At 38.7% G+C, this 27,388-nt stretch overlaps 1 protein-coding gene across 8 annotated transcripts in view; it reads right to left on the reverse strand.

The window, feature by feature from the left end:
• LOC139965555 (F-actin-monooxygenase MICAL3-like) overlaps positions 1-27,388 on the reverse strand; it is an 84,281-nt gene that overhangs the window by 7,169 nt on the left and 49,724 nt on the right. For 4 of the 8 annotated variants that reach the window (XM_071968047.1, XM_071968055.1, XM_071968063.1 and 1 more), the window contains 16 exons: positions 26,636-26,972; positions 25,782-25,929; positions 24,920-25,125; positions 23,955-24,163; positions 23,186-23,377; positions 22,144-22,336; positions 21,038-21,298; positions 20,498-20,612; positions 19,775-19,893; positions 16,751-18,706; positions 15,839-16,002; positions 14,554-14,586; positions 10,952-10,984; positions 6,262-6,469; positions 5,289-5,462; positions 4,419-4,533 (listed from right to left, as the gene is read on the reverse strand). In XM_071968047.1, coding sequence (XP_071824148.1) covers positions 4,419-4,533; positions 5,289-5,462; positions 6,262-6,469; positions 10,952-10,984; positions 14,554-14,586; positions 15,839-16,002; positions 16,751-18,706; positions 19,775-19,893; positions 20,498-20,612; positions 21,038-21,298; positions 22,144-22,336; positions 23,186-23,377; positions 23,955-24,163; positions 24,920-25,125; positions 25,782-25,929; positions 26,636-26,972 — 4,463 coding nt within the window. Of the gene's footprint in view, positions 1-2,560; positions 2,620-4,418; positions 4,534-5,288; positions 5,463-6,261; positions 6,470-10,951; positions 10,985-14,120; positions 14,133-14,553; positions 14,587-15,838; positions 16,003-16,750; positions 18,707-19,774; positions 19,894-20,497; positions 20,613-21,037; positions 21,299-22,143; positions 22,337-23,185; positions 23,378-23,954; positions 24,164-24,919; positions 25,126-25,781; positions 25,930-26,635; positions 26,973-27,388 lie in introns of all 8 variants that reach the window. The other 4 variants (XM_071968082.1, XM_071968090.1, XM_071968100.1 and 1 more) reach the window with 4 other exon arrangements.

Consider the following 27,388-nt stretch of genomic DNA (forward strand, 5'->3'; position numbering starts at 1 on the left):
CAATCTGCAAATTGTTCAAATCAAAGTATTGTGATATTTTAGTTCTCTAGTACTAAGCTCAAACCAATGTTTCTCTCTGACTCTTAAAGATAAATTGAATTGAGAGTCCCTCGCTCTTAAACACTCTCTCACCAGAGGGAGGGGTGGGGGTGGTGGAGGGGGTGGGGTTGATCTATCAGAACTTGAATATACAAAATTTACAAATCTTGCTTCAGATCTGCTTTGAAAATGATCAACTCAATTATTAAAAAATATAAAAAAGAGAGGAATGAAACCAAAACTGAAAGAATACTTTTTTTTGTCTCATATCGCAGAGCTGTCTATTTAGAGGTGCAAAGAACACAGGAAGGCATACACTGTAACCATGAATTTGGTATATATAGGTGATTATAATGAAGAGGAGAATGTGAAAATTAAACACAACAATCACTTCCTTTAATAGCTTAAAGGCATTGAAGACTCGCCCAAAACCTTGTGCTGCCATCTCAAAAAGTTAACATTCTGTTGCTTGCAAGTGAAGGTTTATTCTTGTTATCTTTTATCTGGACCTGAGATGTCCATCGCTTCTATGTACACTGTGTTGTGGGTATTGACCGTAGCTGCATGTATTGACTGTACACTAGTGTCTAATTACCGACGGTAGCAAGCTGTGTGTGTATTTTCTGGGATCGATGGTGGTGTCTAACACCTGTTACACCTCATTCGAAACTAGGCCAGATTACCGGCATGAGACGTTTCTTTGTGTGCAAGTCTTCAACGCCTTTAAAACAAGAATGAGTTTTATGCCGAGGACTGATAGTTTTGATTGCTTATAGGTTAAAGAAATGTTTTTTTTATTGAATGGTGGCGGTGCGTTGCTTTTCATGCCAGTATTATAAATCAAGTATGGTGCAGTGAGGCCGCTTTAAATGTGTCACTGAATTTTCATGCAGACAACTTTCGTCTGCTAATACCACTCTATACTGTCCTCTCATATCATGCTTCATAGCACTCGTACTGACAGTACGAACAGTTCCTAACCTTACTCTGGTTCTAATGCTAATAGCACTCTATACTGTCCTCTCATATCATGCTACATAGCACTTGTACTGGCAGTATGAACAGTTCCTAACCTTTCTTCCATAGAAAAACAAGATACTCATACTCATACTGTCCGGACAACAGTTTTGAAGCATGGTATGAAAGAACCGTATGGTATTACATTGCCCCTACTTGGTGCTTTAGAACAACATCTGACTCATACGCAGGGGTGCAACCAAGTGTACTTCTGGTCGGATGAACGCCCTCCCCCCACCCCCCCCCCCCAGAATAAAGTCAGTAGGCTTTAGCCCTTGCACTCCGCACCACTGGCAGACATACTATTACAAAAATTTGAGGGTCCTAAGGCAACTTGACGAAACACGGACTTGAGTATGATAGGAAGGCATGAAGCCAGAAGTTTGTACTGTAGTGTAGGGGCCTAGGCCTACTGTAGCTAGGCCTAATTAAGCCTAAACGTTAGGACCTAACTTGCAGAAGTAGTGGAATCTTCTAAGGCAGCTTTTTTAGTTTTGCTCAGTTAATTTTCAAAATCCCCATGTAGACCTACATTTCAGATTGAATTTAACATCAAGTAAATTCAGTTGCCAGCTAGTCCAGCACACTATACTGTATATGGTGTGCCTGACAACAAGTGCAGTAACACGCATGCGCTGGTATATGAGGATGTATGAGAATGTGAACATGTGCCGTTCCCATAGGTTAGTGCCTTCCTGTTTGCACATGTCCGTTAGGAGAGTGCCGGCTTTCAAACGTCTTGCAAATGTACGTATCTGGTGATATCTCACAAGACCTCAAGTTTTTTCCATCTCTCAAGAAAAGTTATAATGTGGCAAGTTGCATTGCCTCAAGAAGTGCGGTACAGTATGATACTACATGTGATGCAGTATTTTTCGGGTTAGGGTTAACCCTAGGGGTTAACCCTAACCATAGGGTTTACCCGGTCCACAAGATACTTCATTCATTGGGCTGTATCATGCATGATGACATTGCTTGACATATTAAACTGTGTACAAAATGGTTCTCTTGAGAAATACTGTCACGTGACGATTGGCTGTGATATCTATATATATATATATATGAATATGAATGAATGAGCAGAAAGGAATAAATATAGTTTCTGTATATATATGGCATAGCAGGGATATAATTGCTATAGGTAGTTTTATATGTGTACCTTTGCGATCTGCAGCACAGTGATTATGAATAGATAAAATTCTATAAAGTGTACATAAGTCTAACATGAAATCGAAAAGAATCAAAGAAAAACAGATAAAGTATTCAATAAAATATGATTCTCAAAGGAAAAACTTGTAATATTTGGAGAAAAAGTCTGATGCTGTAAATGAAGAGAAATTATCATCTAAAAGGATCTGCATTCCCATAAACAAAATCATTCAAATATGAAATTAATGTGCAACAGAGCTTTCCAGATTTGCAGTTTTAGCAAGAATAGATGGCAATCTACTAGACTAGGCTCGTGATGAATGATGCATGACAAACTAATGTTTATTCATATTACCCTCTCATGCAAGAGAATCCCTTTTCTGAATTTGAAGGATATGTTCACTCTCATATGGACTGAAATTTAAAGAAGAATGGTACCTACTACTATGGTCTAAAGCAAAGAGTAGCATAAAAAATATTTGAAAAATTCAGCTGTAATTGTCCCCCTTTTTTACAGGGAATTATTTTGTCTTCAAATTTTTTGTAGCAGTTTGGAACATTCTAAACGATTGTCTCGTATACTTAATATGGTTCCTTTGTGCAAATTATTCCCCTGATTTCAGATTTCTTTAAAATAAAAACAACTACACACAGGGGCATGGAGAGCCATGTCAATCCAATTATGTCATCAAGACCCATTTCTCAAAACTTCCTTTTTCCTTAAAGGTCAAGGGACATATAGAGTTGGCTTTCAATAATGTAAAACTTAACAATTCTAATGTTAAGAAAAACCAAACTCTGCATCCATTTTCCATCTCCAAAGGGGTAGAAATTGTTTTTGTGACGTCACGGGGGGGAGGCGCAGAAGAGGGCGAACATGTAACTGTTCTGCGCAGTGTATTGAGAAAATCTTTAACTAGCGAAAATGACTTTTTTTCAAAAATTCCTCGCATTTTCCTCCTTTTCAAGCAACGAAAACTCTGCAAAAATCTGCTAAATTGACTCGGTTAGGAAAAGTAGAAAACAAATGACGTCATTTGTTTACCAAGTCGAAACTGTATGATATCGTTGCGGGGAACTGCTTACTGCTACCACATACAGTTGGTGTACATGCACTATTAATACGCATACACAGCATGTATAGCTAGCTCATACATATTGCAAAATGGCGGCCGGTGGCATTGACCGTAAATTTAATGATTGAAGCTTTCGGATTCAGATAGCGATAACGAAGAAGGCCAAGAAATGGAGGACATGTTTGACAATCGTGGGGAAGTTGTCCCCTATGTAGGAGGCCGGATCGGACATCGATGTCGAAACTGCTTGTCTTGACGGAACACAATAGTAATGTTTGGCCTAGTGTACTATATATAGGCTAGTAGTGTGACTAGTTATGCCTAGATCCGATTTTGTTACCTTACTTTCCCCATGATAGAAATAACTCGGAAATAAATCTTGGTCTTAGGCAGCTAGGCTAGCTGAGTGCAGTGTTACTGAGCTATGAGTGTTAGACAAACACGAAACTTGCGCAAATCTCGGTACTGTTGTGCACCCATTTTCAAATATACATGTGACATATTATTTACGTCTTGGATCTTGGTTAGCACATTTTGCCTATGTCGTTTTGGCCACCGTGGTAGGTCCCCCCATGACGTCTATCATATCTTACAGGATGAGCTTGGTAATTAACTTAATTAAAACAGCAAAGAAACAATCGTGGAACTCCAAATTTGGAGTATAGGGTTTTGATATATAGCTTCTCAATCTGTGCAAGTTTGAAGGGAATCTGCTACGTGTATCTTGACATTTAAGTACATCACGAAACTGAGAATCCATTATTCTTAAAATACTATTTTACGCCAGGCACTCTAAAATTACCACCCAGAGAGACAGCTAGGGATGTAGCTCGACTGACTCCACGACTACTTTAGTAGTTTCAAATGGATACGCCAGAAAACTTTCAATATTTCATATTCATGACTAGGTCAATCCAGATTTATGGTTTGGATATATCATTTTAAAGCAAATTTCGAGCCTAATTGCATATCAACAGATGTTGCCGACAAAGCTTTCAGTCGAACATTACGTTTACGATTTTGGAATTAAAATGATTTTACACTAGTCTGTTAGTCCTACTCCAACCCCCCACCCCCCCCCTCCCGCCAGGAGGTACAAACTACCATCGGAGTAAAACAAATCATAATCGGACTTACTTGAGTCTCTCGTCCTCCAACCAAGCCACAATTGCATCTCGTTGTTCCACCACCTCCAGCATCTCCTCCAGGAGGAGGGCTTCCACCTTCCTGTCCTCTTCACTCTTCTTGGAATCTGAATCAGAAGCAAGCAGAAAAGCAAAATATGTGATTTAATGAGAGGGTGTGGTGCAGGGATGGGCCTGGGGTAAAAAAAAAATCACGGAACTTTGCAAACATTGCGGTATAGGCTCCAGTTTGCGTATGCTACAGTGTGTTAGGATAATAGTTTTTGTCACGAGGTAGAAAAGAAATCACAGATATTCCGTGAACTCGTGGAAAAAGGTCATGCCTGGTGGTATCAAAGTCAAATAATTCATTGCTTTATTTGTGCAAAGAAAGAGAATTGATACTATTGGGGGAAACAAAATCTTGAAATTTCTCTAAGCTCTGAAACATTCTCATCCTCCTGGGTACACTTTCTCAAGTCATATTTTCATTTTTTTGGGGGGAGGAGGGGGTGTGGGGGGGGGAACCTATTCAAAAATTAATTTCAAAAGATGTGAGGAGCATGGTGTGCCAGAAAAAGCACCTAGTATAAATGGTTTATCATAGGCACAGATTTAAAAACAAAAATATGATTCAAAAAAATTGGGATGTAATTTAAATTTCTGCATCTTATCTTCTCCTCCACACTCATCTCTGATTCCATCGATTCTTTGATGCCTTAAAAGAAGTACAATCGGGTCAAAGTTGTGCAAGGGGGTGAAAATAAACTTATTTAATCCCGACATATTTGGCAACTGACAGAATCTGTAATTACAAAGAAACCTACAAAAAAAAACTTGAAATTATAAAAAAAAATTCTGCTTTTGTCCTGAGAAAACTCACCATCCACAGCCAGTCTTGTCCTGATTTCTTGTTCCAGATGACTATGCCTGTCTTCTAATTCAAGTTCCCAGGCCTGGGCCATCAATTCCGACTCGAACCTGACCAGAGCATTCTTTTCATTCACTAGACTAAACCACTGGGCCATCAAGTCTTGCTCAGGGACAGCCTCTTCACCTACAGAGTTGAAGAAGGAGAACACAAAGTTTTAAATAAACAGTTTTTTTAAGAAAATGGATGAAAAGAGTTAGAACTTTAGTTTCTCCAACGAAACTAATCTTAAAGAGATAACACCTGACAAGCAATTCATACATGCAAGCAATTCATACATGCAAGCAATTCATACAAGCAATTCATACAAGCATTCATACAAGCATTCATACAAGCAATTCATACAAGCAATTCATACCACAAAATGTCCTCAGATGAAATTCTGTTACCAACCTCTACGATTTAATTTTTTAATTTTTTTGCAATATAATTTTTTTTAATGATTTTAATTTTTGTTTTTTTAATGATTTAAATTTTTTTTTTGGGTGATCTAATTATTTTATTTGGCACTAATAGGTAGTAAACAATAAGAAAGAAGTACAAAGAGCTATTTACTAAACAGCTGCTGGATACATAACTAATCTAGACTGTGGTTTAACGAGCAATCTCATCATTCCTGTCTTTTTCTCATGTCTGAAGTTTTTTCTCTCACTTTAGACTTAATGCCTTGGTCACCTTCCAAATATTCTTCAATTTTGCCATCGGTGCCCTTTAAAAAGCTGAAAAACGTCTGTGATGCCACGTCCAGTTGCCATCTTCCATCAAAACCCAAAGAAATTTTGAACCTGTCCAAAATAACAATGCCTTGCACCTCCCAATTCTTAAATTGGGGCCTGATACCACATATGAGGTGGGGGGGGGGGAGACGAGTGGGTCATCAATAAACATGCCACACTCTGGACCGAGATGAACCCTTTGAACCTACCACCTTCTCGTCTGAGAGCCTTCTCGACCTCCACACCCCTCGCTTCCAGCTCCCTCTGTTTGACCTCAGCCTCTTGTAGTTGGCGCTGGATCTCCTGCGCCATGCGGTGCCTCTTGAGTTGTTGCTGCCTGTGCTGTTTCCTCGCCTCCCTCTGAACTCTTCTCGTCAACTTGGCGTTCAGTTCCTCTTCTTCCATCTTGCGTTTTTCCTGTTTTAATTTGGATCAAAATCAAAGAGAGATATTTGAATGACGAAGAGAAAGAAGAATGGTTTTGAAGCAACTATAATATATGTCTCTTTCATGTGACATCGGGTAGCTGGAGATACAAACAACGTGGATAGAATATTGAAGAACAGCCACAGAGATATTTCACTATGTATACCATTTCAAAACATTGAGGTAATCCATTTGGGCTTTGATCCTTATAAATTTGCTTAATCCACCTCAAAACTCAATTCTTACATATTTGTAACTTATAATACATAAATAATGAAAAGAAGAACTTAATATTAAATTTTACTTAATTGTAGATAATTCAGTCAAGAAAAGGCAAATACTCCATAAATTTAATGCCACCTTTGTAAAATAATTAAAATTAGAAAAAAATCCCATTTTTCCTTTTTACAGCATGCTCTTTTCGTCCTTTTAATAGTCCATGTTCTTTCAAAACGAGAAGTATAATTTGCTGTCTCTTACAAAACGTTCACACCTTATTTTAACTACGTAGGGTAGCTCTTTCTGGTATTCTAAACAGCCCATAAAATGTTCATTCAGGCTCAAATTTAATCCAGGCTATTCACACGAGCCAAAGTTGGCAACGGAAACAAAATATTAAAATGTGCAACAAAAGGAATTGACCATTGTTGGAAAAGGAAGGAAATATTCGGAATACAAGTGACCAGTTTTGGTGATTCTAGCAAATTTGGTTTGGAAACTTTTCAACTGCTGTGTGATTGTGTATCCTTAATCACAACAAAGAACGATTTCTTTCTTTTTTTGTGCAAAAAAAACAAATTTGAGAAAAAATTTACAATTTTTCAATGCACAAAATTGAGATGCCAGGACCAAACAGGATGCATTTGTGGTTATTATCAGAATAAACACTCAGTTTAAATCATCGCTAGAAGCTCTGACCATATGTCCCACATTAACAATTTATGAATGACAGGTGGGAGAAATAGATTGGGAATTTTGGTTGATTGTGAACTGGAAATACGGAACAATTATATTCCTCACCCACTTCATCCCACTTGTGCATAATTCCACATACATATGGGTCAGGTTGGGAGAAAGGGGAGGAGGTCAAGATTTCCATTGATTTCACATTAACTGATTACGAGAACAATTCCGCCACCCCGTCCACCACCTTTCTCACCCTCTACATGAGATTTTCATGCAGTCCACATTAATACATAAAAAAAATATCTCAATATTATAATCATAGAAGACACAGATACACATTTCCAGACACAGATTTTGTGCAATACAAATATTTGTGCATATATATATCGAAAATGAAATCAATATAAAAAAGACGGACATACATGCATGACATCCTCGAAAATAAATTTCTCAACTGAACACCTATGTTGTCTTTCATAGAGACCTTGGGTGCTAAACCTAACGCCCACCCGATACCTTTAAACAAACTTTTATATCCATTCACATTGTACAAAGCAAAATACCAAAAGACTAAGAAATCGTCACCATGGGATGATCGTCATGGAAACAATTTTTAAAGTACAACCCAAACTGCTGCAAGATATTTAAGTTTTCATCTCTAAGGCTTGTGTTACGTGACTTCGTAGTCGTATGTTAAGTAAGTCGTGAAGCTTTGGCCAGCCACAAGGAATTACAATATTCACTCATGTGCAATTCCTTGCTCCTCCCCTTCCCCCCCCCCCCCCCCGCCCACCCTCCTCCAAAAAAGACCTAAAACTGTTGTTAACTACATTGCAATTCAAATTTCTTTCCACAAATATTGGGGAAAAAGTTAAAAGGCCCATTCTGGTGATGCTACTACACACAGTCATTGTTTCCATTTAAATAATTCAACCAATGGTTTCTCATTATACAGATCACATGACCTAGATACATGGAAGCTGTACAGCTGGATGCAGACTTGTGCACACTACACAAGAGAGTAACCGTGGTAACAATTAAAACAAATCAATGCTCATTAAAAAAAAAAAAAAAAAAATCATTTTTCATTTTTTTTTTAAGCCTTTGAAGAAGATCCTGCTAGGATCGAACGTCAGGCCAAATTACTTTTAAACAGTATGTTTAATAACAGACAATATTTAATCCCTAAAAGGCTTTGTTAGTATAAAACAGCACGGGCATTCAACGATTAGTTTTTTTGCTTAAGAGCCTTCGTTTGTCACTATTGGGGCAAGACTTTTAGACCAGTCATATCTTGTTAGCTTGGCCCTGCACGAGAATCAATCAGCCAGGCTTTTAAGAAAGACCTCATTCAGAGCATCGGCAAAACTTGAAAGCAAGAAAAAGTAGTGCTACTACATCTTCTACATGTTGTATGGACTTGACTGATAGTTTCATGGGACATCACAAGAAAGTTGTGTGATGATCATGGAACAGGTACTGGGAAGGACAGCTGCCGAATGGCTTGGAAAAAGGGCGTCCGTGTGGATCTGGTAAGAGGGAGTGTGAGCTATCCATACCCTCCTCCCACCTCTTCTCTTAACCCCACCCCCTCCCCCACCCCCCAAGACTTGTGTGTTTTTAATTCAGTGATCTGAAATCATTTTGAAAGTTACAAGAGTTGCCAGCTAAGTAATCACAGCAATGGTTACTTTGCAATCTGATCATATCAAGTTTATTTTAAGTCTCCTGAACTTCCACCCAATTCCTCCCACCCCCCCAAATCATGCTTCCCCCCCCCTCCATCTCGGTTTTAATTACTGCAGACACCCTTGATCGTGAGCTAAAAGTGGATATCTATTTCATGCATGCATTTAATGGTTAAGTTGTTTTCTACTCTAGCTTTTACACATCTGTTGACACAAAACATGATCATCCCACCCAACCCCCCCCCCCTCCTCCACCCTTCAAAGGAGAAACAATTCTCACATATTGACTCATAAACAAAACACTGTTTAACACAAAGCTGAGCGAAGCAAAACGACACATCACAGGCAAAAACAAGAACTGTTAGTAGCGGTTAAAATTGCAGAACACAATCATGATTTCAGGAGCATATTTCTTCTTTTTTTTTTCTTTCTTTACGTCCAGACTAGAAACATAAGTAAGGGTAGGTAGGGTGTTACAGAGAAGCGTAAAAGAGGATAGTGTTAATAGCATTACAAACTAGTTCAGGCTTTTTAGGGGGGAGGGGGGAAGGGGGTTGGGGCAAGATCCAAAACTTTATAATGAACATTAGTGCGAAATCTTACTGATTATTTTCATCGACACTAAACATGCTTGTATCCATTAGTTACATAGCAACAGGTATCTTTATGCCCTGCCCTGTGTTAGGGGAATATTATTTTGGAATTTTGATATTTATTTTATCTGTATTAACAAACAAAGGACACTTCAGCATGGACATCAGAGACACCGTAGGTTTTCAAACATTTTGCAGAAGTAACTGAAGAAGAACATGGCAATTAATACTTCATCAGAATTGAGTCCAACTTTGTGGATTGCAAAATCACTAATCTTCTGCATAACCCTTCTTTTACATGACATTTCTGTTTGTAAGATATAGGAATTCTGTGGCTAGTACATAAGTATTTAAGCAATGAATCTATTTAATATATATTCTCTTTTTTTTGGAGGGAGGGGGGTGGGATGGGGTGTTCGGATGAGAGAGGGAGAAGGGAAGATTTGTGGAATTAAGACTACAAAAGACATGTTTTTTATTTTTGCTTATCAGGGAGTGTGTCGTCCTGTGTACTTGGCTGGACACATTTGCAAATGTGTGTGCCTTATTTTTAGATGTAATGGAATTAGCTCTAAATATTTCTTGATATGGAAGCATTCCATGGCATTGAGTTACTCTTTTAAGTTTATCATCCCTGCATGTATTTTATTTTGTCAGACTGAAGCTAAAGAAAATACTTCCATCTAACACTAAAATGTTTATACTACGCATTTCTTTTGATTAGATTAATAGTGAAACCAAATTTGACAGTAATTATGTGTTACTGTTATAAAGAAGAAAAAAACTAGCATTTTCATGTTTCCATTTTGCAAAATTGGCTCTTTTTAAAACGAACTCCAAACAAAAAGGTACTATTTTTTTAGTTTCTCTCACGGCAGAACACAGCAACTAACTACCGACCAATCGATCCATCCATCAATCAATCGATCAATCAAGCAAGGAATTTCACGCACCAAAACACAGTTTTGTTGAGAAAATGTATTTCAGTATTAAAGAAAGACACTTGAGGAAAACATATCTTTTCTTGCTCTTAAGAAAGGAAGGCATTGCAAAAACAAATAAAAAGGAAAGGAATAAAAACAAGGAAAACAATAGGTGTTCTACTACAGAGAAAAGGGGTAAATGAAAGACAACAGAACAAAGGCTGTTTGGTATTAAGAGTTGACTGCATTCTTCACAATTGTTGCATTGAGGTAGAGTGAGACCACTACACGACCTGTTAGCACAAAAAGGGTCGTTGTCACGACAAAACAAGTATTTGCATACGGAAAAGAATGGGATAGTACCTTTTCTTCACGAGCTGCTTTGGTATTAAAAGCCTGTAAAATTGAGGGAGGTATAGGTACAGAGTTGAAGGTATATAGACAACGATAGACCATAAAACATGTTGGTCGAGAGGTATCCTAGGAAACAGACTTAAGACAAAACCTATATCATATGTAAAATTTATTCAGATTATTAAGACAATTAGAGATCTCTCTTTCTCATCCTTGCTGCGTCGTTCCCGCAAATTCTCTGTCAATTTTTGGGGGGGAAACCGTTGTGAAGTTCCTTTCTGTACATCACACCGGTATTGGAACCTGTGACGTATTCAAATAGGGTATTCTTCTGTTTGTGTGCATGAATATACTTCCTCGGGTATCGGTGGAGTCGCTATTATGGACTAAAGCGATATACCCTCTCAGAGAAAATTTATCAGATGATTGTTGCCAGGTAGCAAACTTGACCAACACTTCAAATTATTCGGTTTAAGCTACCAATTAAAATTACATTTCATGAGATTCTTGCAACTTGGTGTAAGAGGAGAGAACTGCTTTTGAACTAAAGAATTTGAGACGAGGAACGATATTTATTCGTCCAGTCCATTCATCCTATTGTTACTAAGAATGAGTGAGTGTTTCTCCACTGGAGTGCTACAGTATATTGACAACAACCAGAGAACAACTATCCCATTTTAGCTGTATCTATGCCACATTCCATTCTAATTATCATAATTCATGCAACACTGTGCAATGCGCCACCTTTTCTTCCATTTGGTACGTTGTCTGCTGTTTAAACGAGGACCACAGTGAAATTGTGACCTTTTCTTACTGGTGTCCAAACACTGATCCACACACTGAATATGCATAGCCAGTAGAGTGGAACGTTCATATACAGAACATATGGGAAGGGTTCTTTGTTACAAAGATATATTTGATAGAAATGAGATAAATATTAAAGCAAGTTTATGGAAACTATAACTAATATGCATAATATGTTACTTTTATACTTTTTTCCATATAATTCATAACATAAATGGGTATAAGCAAGTTTACATTTGGTATTACATATAATAGGTATAAAGTTATATTTCAGAAATTGGACTTGTAAAACTCATCAAAATATACAAAACAACTTAAACAAGACACCAGAAAATATATATACAAAATTGTTTAAGTCTCTTCTGACAAAATAAAAACAGTCATGCTCAGATGGATGTTTCAAATTTAAATTATATAAGTAAAAATGTTGGTTGAAAACAAAAGGTGCTTTGTGCTTGAGATCGAAAGCAAAATTGGGGAGGTAGTACGTGTGCAGAATAATTAACAAAACAATTAAATTAAGTAAATTATTGTAAATATAGCTCACATCAGAAACATTATCATGAGCATTGTGGCATCAAGGTGATAACATCAAATGTTTTGTTTTTTTTTTGGCAAAAATCAGTTCATTTTACTGTGTAAATTATGTTTTTTATTTCCTTTTATAGAGTTCAAAGTAAGCAAGCTCACATAACAACAAAAAGCTGCAAACATAAGAACAAAATAACCTTGCATGATGTTCACAAAATCTCTCCTATTTAGCAATATTCAAAGGAATATTTTTAAATAGGTTTCACAAATATTCAAAATATTGAAATCTTGTGTTTAAATCATTTTTTATGAAAACTCATCTTGGTTTGTGGCACTTCCATAATGGTTGGAGGCCAAAAAAGGGGAGAAGGGAAAGAGGGGGTGTGGTCCTATACTGAATACAAAATTGGTGTGTAAGGCTTGTAACGATATTGATACAAAACTATTTGTTAGGATAAATTCAGGCTAGTAAGAAATTCAATGCGAAACTATGTTTTAGGCTCATTGGTTAATATTACACATGAACCGGATGCATATCTAGCATGCATATTCATCAATATTTAATATGCATGCATATTAATCACCATTTCATGATACGAAAATTTTAAATTGATAATAATCTCCAATAAACTATGAAACAAAAAAAAACAATACAAGAAAACGATACTAAGTCCTATTGGTGAACAAAATCGCATAAAAACTGGCAAAAATGATTCACAAGAACATGCTTTAAATTAGTCGTGGCTTCGGAATCGTAGTGGCGATGAAGGGGAGGAGTCTTGCAAGTTGTCTCTGGTGTCTCATTATGTGCCGGATGGATGCTTTCATCTTTTCATTGACTACACGAAAAATATTCTCTTATTTCGTTATTCAATAACCTTTGGTTTAGCTCAAATTTTATTCCCATAATTTCTATAAATATTATTTGATCTGTTTTGAAACTATTCTGATTTTATCGTTTCACACCATCCAGCAATCAGTTGGTGACGTCCAATACCCTGTTAACTATTTCTCTGTTGCAGGTGCACGAGTCAGGAACCATGAAGCCCTTACAAGCTGGGTAATTGAGGACCATTGTCTCAATTGACAGGGATTTAGATATTGATACTGTTCTTCGGGGCTGATCATGAGGATTATCCCCCAGTCCAAGATGGGTAACTTACAGTGCAGACAACCAAAAAGTTTTTCTAAGTTTTGCCGATGGGAGAATAAGTTGGACATCCAAATTTTCTCTTTTGAGGATATAAACAAAATGTCAAGATGGTCCAAAGGAAAACTACCAAAATGTTCTAAACATAGTACCTGATTTTTAATAGTTAAGCTAGTTATAAGGACAACTTTCATTAATATAACATCAAACAACAGTCATTCCTATCACCAACTTTTCATCCCATATTTTGCGTTTAGTATTAGTTTTCGACAAACCTATAACCATGAGAATTTGAAGGTAAATACCTTTTTTTAAATTTTATGTATATATGTATGTATGTATGTAAAAAAAAAAAAAAAATCCTTTCAAAGGTTTTTTTTTCGCTAAGAAGCCCCACAAAAAATGATTATGTCTAATATATATGGTTTGAACATTTAAATGCACTTTCTCCATGTATTGATTGTACTCTGTCCAAACACTGGTACTCTGAAGCATGCTATTTGGAACGGATGGTCATAAATATCAGTTCGTCAAAACTTAAAACATATCCAGCTCCATTTTCACGGTCCTAAGTCTTTCCATAAACATGAAGTTAGGAACCATGCATGCATGGGGTGGGGGGGGGGGGGACGAACACGTCATAAAGTAACAGAAAAACCGAAAAAGAAAAGTGAAATGAAAGGTGTTCTCTACCTTACTCAGCCGCTAACGAAACGTTGGAGGGTATGAGAAGTTGTCGGAAATGCATGAGTTAGAGAGATATGTGGAACATGGCCAAAAAAATCAATTAATTCATAATATTAATTAAAAATAAACAAATAATAAATATCATACAAAAATAACTTTTCTTTTGCACTGTTAGTAGATACCATTAAAAAAACAAAATTTATGGGGAAAAAATGGTAAAATAACAGTAAAAATAATATAGAAAACGACGAATGGAGGAACTATCTGCTTCATAATTTCCTCCTATTCAATTTTTTTTTTTTTTCCCCCATTTCAGTTGCAGTGTTTTCAATTCAGAATGGAATGTTTGTAAGTGATGGAAGCCGGCGCAATAATTTTCAAATTCTTCTAAAATTCTTATTAAACAATCAAATTCCCAAGACTAGAAGTAAAACAGCACCTTTTTTTTGGGCAATATGTATATTATCAGCCTCTACAGAAGAAAACAAAGGAAGAAAAATCTTGCAATATTATGGAAAGTGGAGACCGTACAGATCTTTCAAAAAATCCCTACAATCTACTAAAGTACTTGTTTTTCTAGTGAATGTGTTGATAAGGACACTATCAACAAAAACAACACTTGTTTAAGGAAAACAATTTGTCATAATGACTTGTTTATCAAAGCAATATTATAACAGAGGATTTGAATTTTGTTGGAAGAATTTTGTACTTTTTATCTCAAGGATGTCATTCACACTGCGTCCCTTCGTATCAATCTATCCTCTCTCTTTCTGCTCACCAAGAACGGTATATTAAAACTGTTCATTACTACATAGCCATAACATCAAATAACTTCAGCCCAGATTTTCGTATATGCAAATTAGGCTAGACCTAGGTACACCTAAATCCATTGTCAGCCTAGACTAGCATAAATATTTGTTTCCAAAATATTACTCTTTTCTGGTTTTGGCTTAAATTTGTTTCTCAGGTTCTAAACATATGTTCCTGCAGTTATGTAACCAACTGACAAATGATATTTTATGCTATGTACTTAAAGCAGACCTTTGAGTACTTTTCGGCAATCCCTCCACCCCCATTTCTAAGCTATTGACCAAAAAAAATTATCACCTTTATTTAAAATAATGAAGCAAAATTTGCAAATGTCATCTTTGACCTGAGATTGATACAAATATTACAAAATGTTTGGGTGTCAAAATCTTGAGGAATGAATGGAGTCACTTAGTACTTAACCCTTCCTTAATCTGGTGAAAAGATCTCAGGATATCGTAGTCTGAAATTAAATTAAATCTTATTTTTGATCAATACCCTATCATTTTGATAAAATTGCCAATCTAACGAACAAACAGCTGCCTTAATACATGGAGGGATAACTTCAAATAACTAAAATAATTATTTCAAAATAATGTCTCTTGTTGCTCTTACACCTGTCAACAGCACAGAGTAATGTGGCAAAAATATTGCTATTGGGTTTTTTGGGGCTTCTAAATTCCCTGATCAAATTTAATCAGCTGGCAAAATCTCCAATTTCTGACTAAAAAATCCAAAACTTTCTTTGTTTTTGAATGACTTAGATATTTGTGCTACCTATTTCTTTTCCACAATGCAAATGGATGAATATTTATCGAGCAACAAATACAAAAATAATTTGACTAATTTCACTCCTCGCACATGAGGAAGTTATGATTCCCATCGACTTCTGCGTCGACGAGGTCGTGACCTCTCACCTTAAACTTCTTGCCCCACATTCTTCGACCTTTGCCCTTTCTCTGTTTGAGTTCACCCTCCTCCTCTGCCTGTTGGAAGGCAGCATCTTCCTCATCTTCGTCTGAGCTGGATTCGTCCAGGTCAAATGTGGCCGTTAGGTCCGGGTCCACCGTAAGCTTGCGGACTATACAGCAAAAGAGAGTCGATCAAGTACATGTGGCACTGTGGTGTAATTTGCAAGTATTTGCACTGGCCCCAAAATTGTAACCTGCTTAACTCATTAGGGGGGATTATTAATACTTTCTAACTTGTCATTTACAGGTTTTCTCATTACCGATAGTGTTTTCAAAGTCAGTATCAGTAAAATATTTGATTTTTTTATCTTTCTTTTTCATTTTCATTTTTGAATTGAAAAGAGCAAAGAAGTTTGTTGGCAACATAAATTACTTTTTCACTTTTTCCGAGTGGAGTTTATAATTTCCCAGTCAGTTTTCTGTTGTTTATTTTTAACTTTTACAAATTTCTCTTCCTTTTTCATTGGCAGTCAATCTTGCTCAAAAGCTTTGCTTTTGTATTCTTCAAGCAATCCCTTCATGTATATCAAAATTAATTTTGCAACTATAACTCCTGTAAAAGTTTCCTTCCAGTAATTTGGAAAGACCACGCAAAAATCTGTTTCCAACAGCCCCAAAACCACCACTTGGTCCGATAGGTAATATCAGTAATTTTTTGCGATCACGATACCACAATCGACCCAAATTTCAATAATACTTTCACATTCTTTGATCGTCTCGTAAGTTTTACTCCATATCATGCAAAAAAAAGGCATCTGGCAGTTTGCCTTTCTCTTTATGAATCAATTTCAAATCAGGAAAAAAAACGGGCAATTTCAAAGTATCCAAAGGTAATTTTCAAGTGAGATTGCAACTTACTCATTCGAGGGAGTTGCTTCTCCGTGCCGTCGCTGTTTCCTTTGATGAGTTCGTCGATGTCCGGGACCTTTGACCTCCTCTTCTCTCTATCCTCCCTGGGCGTAGTACTTTTCTCTTCCTCCCTGTCCCCCACCTCTCCATCCAGGACAGCGTAATCGTTCACTCTATTCCTCTGCTTGCTCGTCTTCCTGTTCTTCTTCTTCTTGTTGCTCTTTTTCTTTTCGGACCCGGCGACCTCTCCACTCTGCAGGTTCGGACTTTCCTCGCCGTCCATGACCGAGTAACCTTTACTCTTCCGGACTCCTTTGCGGTTTTTCTTGTCCCTCCGGATGAGACTGATTCGAGACTTCTTCTCCTTCGAATGCGACTCCGACTTTGGAATGCCGTTCTCGTACTGGAATGTGGGAACCTCGCTGCTGGCCGAATGCCAGGCCTGGTCGCTGCCGTCGGGCGAGAAACAACCCTCGCTCAAGTTAGTACTGGCGTCGTGGAAGACCGGATCGGTACTCGATTCACTGAGAGGGGAGAGATACACCCCTGGTTTACCTACTAGACCACCCACTACCTCCCCTTCAAAGTTCTTCGGAATACCCTCTGCAGTATCCTCTGCTTCTTTGTCCGAGACTCTCCTAGGAGGCATTCCGTCAGTCAGTTCTCTCAGTTGATCCGTTCGAACCCTTGACGAAGGGACCTCTCGATCCTTCTGCAACGACGTTAGAGTATCGGCCTTCACAGAAGACGGCTGCAGGGTTTGAGAAGGAGCTATAAACTCGATTGGGGAGTCTGGGCGAACCTTGACAGGAGAAACATTGGGAGCATTGTTTGTGTTTTGATTCTGAAGCGGCGATGTCGCTTCTTCCATGCCAGGAATTTTACTGAAAGAAGATGAAAAATTGTTTCCCGCCGCGAGCATAGGAGAACGAACTCCTCGATTCTTCCTGGAGTAGCAGCTCTCGTAAGGTTTCTTCACCGGAAGCCCCCCGACCACCGGTGGCTCTTTCGATGTAAAATCAGCCCCACTCTGAGGTCTGGGAGAGGGTTTCGGGGAAGGACCCCTTGGCACCACCGGTTGGGGCAACTTTCTTCGGGGGGAGGGTAACGGGGAAGGACTTCTCGGAGACGGAACTGGAGGAGACTGGGGCGCCTCCTCAATGGCATCGTCTGGGGAAAACACGTCCGTGCTGGATTCGAATGCATTGCCACCATCTTCGGGCTCTAAATTTATCCCCAGTCGGGGTGGTGGACTGGGTTCTTCCGAGAGATTCTCTGCCCTTCTCGGTAGCGATAATTGCTTTGTGGGGGAAGAGGAATCGCGTCCATCGGACAGGGCATGCACGGACGATTTTGGAGAGGGGACGTCCGAGACGGAACCCTCGGGGGTGGATATCGTGAAACTTGAGTTGTTCGAGAGCTTGGAGTCTGTTCTGACTCTGTCCTTGGGGATTTCGATCTCTAATGTCTTGTCTTCTCCGGTTCCGCCGTCCCTACTCGACGGAGGAGACCTAGTTCCTCTTTTATCGCTTTCGACGTCGGCGGCATCGTCCTCCATCACCCCTCGGCCGTTCCTCTCGGCCTCCGAACTCGTCTGTCTCTTCATGTACGGGAGATCGTCTTCGAAGCTGGCGTAGTTCTGGGCCATTCTGCTCCGCCAGTGTTTGTTCTCTTCCTTCCTGGGGGTGGTGATGTTCCTCTCCAGAGTCGAGAGACCAAAGTTGCTATCGACGGAGATCTTCCTCAGGGCCGGTTTATCCCCTTCTTCCTCCTTCAGGGTCACCGCCGCAGTCGCGGGCTGGACCGGCTGGGGGGAGATGTCGTTCAACCACGCCATCTTCCGGTCTCCCATGCGGCTGATCCGGTCGTTGTGGTACGACACCTGTTTGCTCTCTCCCGTTTCTTCTTCTTCTTCATCCTCTTCCTCGCTCTCGTATTCGTCCGAATCGTAGCTCTCGTCCTCATCTGGGATGAATGAGAAATGCTATCTCATCACAACACCATTAAAACTAAAACATTTTTCAGGGATGAGCGTGGGGTAATAAAAAACTCAAAACTTTGCAAAAAATGTGGTAAAGGCTCCAGTTTGCGTATGCTACAGTGTGTTAGGATAATAGTTTTTGTCCCCGAGGTAGAAAAGAAATCACAGATATTCCCCAAATTTGCGAAAAAAGCTCATGCCTGATTTATATTAAACATGAAATATTAAACGAGCTCAAACAAACTTTCATCCAGTCAGCTTCTACTTCCAAAAAGAAAAAAGTTCACACCCAAAGAGGTGTGATATGATATATCGAAAAATAATCTGACTTGTCTAGTTTTAGCACCTTACCTAGATTATCTTAGAATTAAAACCTATTACAGCATCCCTTCTTTTCAGTTTAATTTACCTTTTTTTCGGTGGGGGGGGGCAGGGATGGGGGGAGTATGTACCACGACTGTAAAGTGACCATTGTAATGAGCATGTTGGACCAAATGCATGGGAGAGTTGGGGGAGGGGTGCAGAGAGGTAATATTACAAACATTGCTATCATAAATACTGCATTGATATCTGTAATTAACATAAAGCGACAATAGGGACCAATGTAAGATAGCTCTGTTTAGTTAGTGAATAACATTCCAAGGCTTTCAGAGTCAAAATTTTGACTTATGAGGCCAACAAAAATTCAACATTTTGAGATTTGGGGACACTAATTTTTTGTTCCCCTATATCCCTATAAAGCTTATTTTTTTTGTTTACCTATGTCCCTATAAAGCCACCGTAGATACACATTCTCTACTGAATGAAAGAAACAGGGCCACACAAAATGACCAAGGGCCCATTTACAAACACAAAGCATCTACCTAAATATTAAGAGGAAGGAAGGAAGGGGGAGGAGGAGGAGGAATTTGCATCATCAGGTCCTTAAAAATAGACACATATTTATCCCAGTTTCTACTTGCAAATTAATTATCAATGATTTATGAAGTTGTACACATAAAGCAGCCAGAGATTTCCATTAAGGGAAATAACGTCACTGGGGAATATTTTACCTGACTCCATCTCTTCGTCGGTCATCTCTTCTCCTTCTTCATTCAAGGTCAAACGCCTCTGAACTAGTCGAGCAACCTGCTGCCTCTCTTCCTCGTTGAATTCTTCGCTGTCTGTGGACCTACGTGAGAAACATGCTAGAGATTTTGATGTGCATTCGAATGTGACAGGTTTACAAATCGAAACCCTACATGCCCCCCCCCCCAAAAAAAAGCACCGCCGCAGGCTTGTTGCCATGGTATCAGCATGTCTCATTTTATACCTCAGAGAAAACTCCAGCTTACTTTTATTAGAAAGATCCCCCATATTGACCAAAACAAAATCTCAATGTTACTGGGATGAGCCTGGGGTAAAAAAAAAAAAAAAAGTTTTTTTGCAAAAATTGCAGTATAGGCTCCAGTTTGCATATGCTACAGTGTGTTAGGATAATAGTTATTGTCCCTTGGTAGAAAAGAAATCACAGGTATTCCACGAATTCGCGGAAAAAGCTGTTGTTACAACTCATTCAACAGAAATTCTTTGCGATAAATGATTCAAGAACGTGACAAGTATTATGGTTCAGGGCATTCACACAAAAAAAAGCACAGATCCAGTCACGTGAAAGTATAGCCTGTAAAAGATGTGAAGATCTTGGCAAGAAAAACTTGTAAAGTGATGGAGCGAGCTTCCACTCATCTCAATTCTACCAGAAAAATGAGAAATATTTGAGATGATATTTTGCTTACTCATCCTCTTCCTCCTCATACTCTTCTTCTTCATCTTCGCCGTCGCCTCCAAAATTGTACTTGGCTTGTTCTTCCTCCGTAAGCCGATGGATCTCGTCTTGCATGTTCTGGAGAACTATAAAAAAAGTGTAAATATATATAAATATATACATAATAAATAAATAAATACTTCATTTGTATCAAAGTATCAAAGAGCTTCACAAAAAAAAACAGGAAGTTAAAAGATTCACTCCATTATAATTATACTGGTGCTGTGGCCGAGTGGATAAAGGCGGTGGCAATTTGAAGCAATGAGGCTTAGCAATTGGGAGGTTCCGGGTTTCGATACCCATTCGGGTCAAATTAAGGTGGGTTTTTCATCCAAGAGCAATGTACCATTTTTCCCATCTGAAATGACTTTCTAAATTGAAAAGATTCCAAATTTGAGTTAAAATGTTGAACTGGAAGCCACCTGATGTTTAAGTTGTCCAGAAGCCCTTGCGGGTGACAAAGTCAGTGTTATTAAATTGCTACTTCCTGTTTTGTCTCGTCGTATCTTACCTATTCTTTCCGGGGTGGCCTTGTACCTCTTGTTCATGGGTACCGACAGATTATCCCCGCCGGACGGAGAGACGGGTGGGGGTGACCTGGGGGTGCTGATTGGTGTCAGGAGGTCCTCTGGAATGGTATGGATGACTTTCCTCTCTTCTTCTCGTTTCCTCTCCTCTTCCTCTCTCTGCCTCTCTTCTTCGGCTTTCTTCCGTTTCTCGTTCTCTTCTTTCCTCTGGGTCTCGGAGAAGTGCAGCCGACAGTAAAACTTGCCTGAGATTGCAGAGTAAAAACGGCACCGGTTGTTAAAACTTCAAATTTCAAAGTACAGGTTTGCTTTCATGCAAAAGATTAAAAAGGTCATCAGAAAACAGTGACAGTTTTACTGTCACCCTCAAATTACTTTCCCCAACCCTCAAATTACTTTTCCCCAACCCTCAAACTACTTTCCTCACCCGCAAATTACTTTCTCCCCACCCTCAAATTACTTTCCCCCACCCTTAAATTACTTTCCCCTACCCTCAAATTACTTTCCCCTACCCTCAAATTACTTTCCCCTACCCTCAAATTACTTTCCCCCTACCCTCAAATTACTTTCCCCCTACCCTCAAATTACTTTCCCCCTACCCTCAAATTACTTCCCCCCACCCTAAAATTACTTTCCCCCACCCTAAAATTACTTTCCCCCACCTCAAATTACTTTCCCCACTCACATATTACTTTCTCCCACACTCAAATTATTTGCCCACCCTCAAAATACTTTCCCCAACCCTCAAATTACTTTTCTCCACCCTCAAATTACATTGCCCCACCCTCAAATTCCTTTCCCCCTCAAATAACTCTCCCTCACCTCAAATTACTTTCCCTGACCCTCAAATTACTTTCCCCCACCCTCAAATTACATTCCCCCACCCTAAAATTACTTTTCCCCTCACTGACTTAGGCATGATATTGTCTTTCATAACCCATTCCTATGTCAATATGACAGGGAACGTACCTGCAGCTTTAGAAGGGTGTTCATAATAGTACTACGATATGCTACAATGGTGTCTGCCTCGAATAATTTGGTACCGTACACCGGCAAACTTTTCTTTAAACTATCTCACGACAGAACGTACCTGTTCCACCATCTCCTGTGTCCGGGGCGAAGCAGTAAGTCCCGACCTTGAGGTTTATGTCACAATGCTGGCAGCGGAAACAATCTCGGTGGAAGAAGAGCCCCTCTGCGCTAAGCCTTTCCATGACGTAGACGTGTTTGGCACAGAAGAAACAGGTATTGCTGCGATGGGAACCTACAGATCCATTCTGCTTCTAAAAAATGAAAAGGAAAGACCAAAAAACAGATAAAAGAAGAGAAATCCTACTGTTTAATCTGTAGAGGTTTTTAAACACATTCAAAACAACAGATTGTTGACTGATAGAGCATACTGTTTCTTGATTACATTTGGAATATATTTTCCCGATATGTGTAGAGGAATGACGTATCCTACACTTGTATGACAGGTCAGAAAAACATCTTTAATAGGTCAGAAAAAACATCTTCAATTATCTTTCTACTTTAAAAGCATCCATTGTTGGGGCTTTGTTCTTTCGGTGATGAGAATCAGGCGATCGGAGATATACCGAACATTGGCGGTATCGTACGAGAAAAACATTTGCATTTAAATCAGAGAAATCTTGTAACTTCAGTTAATATCATGTGTTATGATTTTATCATGGAGGGGAAAAACAAAATGTTAACAAACTGTGTACAAAAAAATGGGCTTGTATGTGTTAATGTATAAAATGTTACAGAAACTGACATGTCGTTCTTAGGCGACCATTCCTCTGAAGTTGATTCTGCTAGGTTTACAACATCAAGCTATCTATAACCTTTCACACAAGCATTTCACACAATTGATCATTCATTACAGACACCCCTCCCGACCCTCCCCCCAAAGAGGTCAACAGTCAAATGGCTTTTTTTTCTAAACATTTCTAATTAAAAAAAAACATTTCAAAAGAAATTAGAGACAAGAAGGATGTATTATTTTATTTTTGGAATATTTTCAGGATTGCAAAAACTACTGCCACATTTTTTTTTCTGAAAAGAAAAACCCAAATCCTGGGAACTACTTTCAAGTTTCAAAACATAATTGGATTAAGCCTCCTTTCACTCACATTGCCGACGGCATGACCGTCCATCTCAGTAAGTCCTGCGATGGTCCTGAACTGAGCGGTCAGCTGTTCTGCCAGTCCGCTGACCTTATTTTGACCTCTTATTCCAATCTCCGGCCGCTCTTTATCTAATTCGGAATTGCTCCCTTGAGAACCTTGCATTAGAATCTGTTTCTTTCTTTGGAAGTCGGCATCCTGGAAAAAAAAATATCAGAACGAGAAGGATAAGTTAGTGATCCTGCAGATTTTGACCAGACGCTCTTTTCTATCTCAGTTTTAATAACATACATAATATTTTTTTTTAAAAATTCAAAATTTTTTAATTTTCCATCACGCTTAGGAAACAAAAGCTCGATAGTAAAAAACTGTAAAAGGCTGATCAATACATTGTTATGAAATTTAAAGTGTCGATGTGGAATCAAAGAATTAGTTGATGTAAAGGGCGTGGGTGTGGTGGCCAATTGGCTAAGGCATCGGACTCGTGATCCAAGGATTGCTGGTTCGATTCCTGCCTAGTTCATTGCATTGTGTCCTTGGGCGAGATGCTTTATCTCACTTGCCTCTTTCCACCTAGGGGTTCAATGTGTACCTGTGAGGTTACTTGTCATTGGGCACAGTATATAACTGCTGCCGACTGGAGGGATTGTCTCTGGGACAGGTTATCATTGACCAGGGGTAATATAACGTCTGTAAAGCGCTTTGAGACCTATCGCTGGTATAAAGCGCTATATAAAAAGCAAAAAAATATTATATATTATTTATTTAGACCTACTTTTCTGTCCTGAGACTTCCTCTTCATAGCAATTGGACTGAGAGGGGGTCCTCTGTCCTTCTTCTCATTCTCTTCCAGTATTCTATCTGCATCCTGCGAGAGTTTGCGACCCGATTTCTTCATCCTCTTGGTTAACCTGGACAGGAACGAACGTTTGGAATTGGCAGAGGAGCTGGCCAGTTGTATATCTTCCTCGATGGCATTAGTGGCTGTGATCAGAAAATCAAAACAGGAATATGTGTATTCTGAGAATAAAAAACTGAAGGCTTTATTTTATTTCTGATGAACAAAACTTAAAATAGGCTATTTGAGGAGGGTACAGATTGGAGTTGAGAAAACTACTTCAATTTATGCATCCATGTCAAAAAGTCAGCCTCTGAAGGGACTGCAACAAACCTAGCAGCCAGGCTGTCGAGGACATTTTGTTTCTATTTTTCAGCAGTTATTTTGATGATGATTTAAGCGACCACAAATGTGGAAGAAACCAGAAAGGGCTTACGGATTACAACTTACATGTCGGGTGGCTTCCAATTTAACATTTTAACTCATATTTGGAATCAATTTAGAAAGTCATTTCATATGGGAAAACCGTACATTGCTCTCGGATGAAAAACCCACGTTACTATGACCCGGCCGGGTATCGAACCGGGAACCTACCGAATGCTAAGCCTCATTGCTTAGCTGCATTTTACAGAAAAAGCACTGTTGGTTTGGAGAGATTATCTCTACCGTTTTATATATCAATCCAGTCACGCTATAGAGGATTAAGCTGCTGTTTACCTTTTTGATATGGTGCCTTTTAAACCAACTATAAAACAAAAGTTTGGAGCGGGGAAAAATATCAGGACAAATACATTATACTTAACAAACACAAAGACATACAAAATGAGCAACCCCGTATGATGTGTAGGTGACTGATTGATAATTAAAAAAAAAAAAATTAAAAGGGCACAGAGTGAACTTACGAACAATGCTAGCTTCAGGGACTTCGTCTTTGAATAAATCGTATATTCTGGAGATATAAGCGACCATGGACAATTTATCGGGACCATCGAAGGATGCCATGTCCTTTGCAGTCATGGCTGGAGGGATCCCTAGATGCTGTTCAGCTGTTTCAAGTGCCAGCTGATTGTTTTCAATCATGTCTTTGGCTTTTAATGAATCAAAATCTCTGAAGGGACACAAAAACAAAAAACACATCATGGATGACAAAACTGTAAATTAACGTTACAAAAATAAGAAAGGAGTCTCTTGGGGAAGGGCAAAAAAGGTCAAAGGAAAGAAAGTTTGCTAGTTATAGCTGGATCATCAAAGCGATCTAAATGACTCTTGCTCGAAGTTTTACGACCATCAGATTTAAAATATGGAATTTGTGCCCAGGATTCCATTTTTCTGAGAGAAAAAATTCCTGTCAAAGAATGTTAGTCCAAAAAAAGGTTCAAGAATTAAGATTACACTTCAAAATTTGTTTGTTGTAATTATTTAGGATGTCGGTAAACATTTCATCGCCTCAACAGTTCTCATGGATATATTAAACACAATATAAAGCATAATTATATGAGTTTCAAAAATACATTCCTGTCCTATCACCGTAACTTCAAATGAACTTTGTGTAAAGTCAAGCTTACGATCAAAAGCACCACAATATTTTTCTTTTATCTTGTCAATTTATCAACTGGAGAAAACATAATCATAAAAAATAATAGAAAACATTCTAGAAATCTTTCAAAAACTCAGAGCACTGCATGAGACCATAATTCTGGAGGCCCCTACAATATGGTATAACTGATGACATGACCCTAGTATAGAACTGGTAAAATATCTTACATTAACTGAGGTCTGTATCTATGAATAATTGCACACATGGCTAGTCCATTCCTCCAAGATGAAGTCATGTTCTCTATCTTGACATCTTGGTAAGTTTCCGTCACTCTTTGGCACCAGAGTAGGAGTTTGCCACCCCTCGTTATGGACCCTAAGATGATAGAAGGAAAGGAGAGGAAAAAACTAAAATTCCTTGAGGATATAATCTGAATTTTAAACTTCAGAACGATAGATTTCAAAGGGAGAGGAAGTGGGCATTTGACTCTTAAGGAGGTCAGTGGTCACGTACAGTGCTAAAATGTAACCAACTTCTGTAGGCTAGGTAGGTAAGATGGGAGTGGAATAACTCTCACTAAATCAGAAAAAAAAATTCCTTTCTAATCAAAACTTTCCTACATTGTTTGTAATAAAAATCTTACTCAACTAAAAACATGCAGTGATGTTCTTTCACTTAATTCTTAAGAGGTAATTTTGATAAAAAAAATATGAAAACATAACTTTTTAATTTTTGCATGGGGTTGAATCCCCACCCCCACCCCTCCAACTTGGTAACCCTGGATTAGGGCCTAAACTATAAAACCATGAGGGCTATGAATGCTGAAATAGTAGTACAAGAACAGACACACTATAAGTCTGGTGACCCCTGAATTATTATATTTTTTTGATAATGTTGTTTCTTAAACTTGGTTCCAACCTTGATTTCTGGTCAAAAAATTCTACAGTATCAATTACTACCAATGTTCATTTTTTTTCCTTCAAGAAACAGATACTGACGCCATAGCAAGCGATAGAAACAAACTCTCGAGAAATACGGATCGAAATCTATTATTTTGTATAGAGTCAAATTTTATTCGGACCTGTTCTCTGGACCTTCGGAGTCGCCTTCCTCTCGAGGATTTCAAACTGCTTCTTGAGATCTTCGTCTTTGGTGTCGTACAGGTGGAGTACCTCCGTGGGTGCCACACCTTTCAGACGTAGGACGGGGTAACGGGACGAAGGATTGATACCGTATCCGTCATAATTCTTGTGTAGATTCTCTGGAGTTGTCTGAGCGAGTATTCTGTAGATGGCCTCACGCTCTGCTAGACACTGGAGGGGAGTGGAGTTCCCCGAGGCCCAAGACTTCACCATCCAGGCGGCGTCGAAAGCGGAAAGGAAACCTCTTGCGCATCCCGAACCGGTAGGCCAGAAAGGCTGTGGAAAAAATGTGAGCGATAAAACTGCATCTAATTCTCTTCGTCAAAGCTTGCGAAGCCGAAATGATGACAGACGACAGAATGTCTTAAAATGTTTGATCAAGAAACGCAAACAATAACAGTATATCTCCCACTTTTAAATGTTTAAGTTTAGGACACACCTGAACTTCCCCCACCTACCCCCACCCCCCCAAGAAAAAGACACACCTTTCTTTAATACATACTGCGATCTAAATACGAAGCGCTTTTACGTGCATACCTCTGTGATGCAATATCCCAGCTGAGTTCTGCACGGGCCAAGAAAAATTAACCCCAAAATGAACTATGTTTCTTTGACTTGACATGAGCATGGTTTGCTTCAAAATCCATTTAGTTCATGGTTAAAATAACTGCAATCCAGGCTGATTAAAATCC

The sequence above is a fragment of the Apostichopus japonicus genome, chromosome 1 (assembly GCF_037975245.1).
Source record: "Apostichopus japonicus isolate 1M-3 chromosome 1, ASM3797524v1, whole genome shotgun sequence".
Lineage (NCBI taxonomy): Eukaryota > Metazoa > Echinodermata > Holothuroidea > Aspidochirotida > Stichopodidae > Apostichopus > Apostichopus japonicus.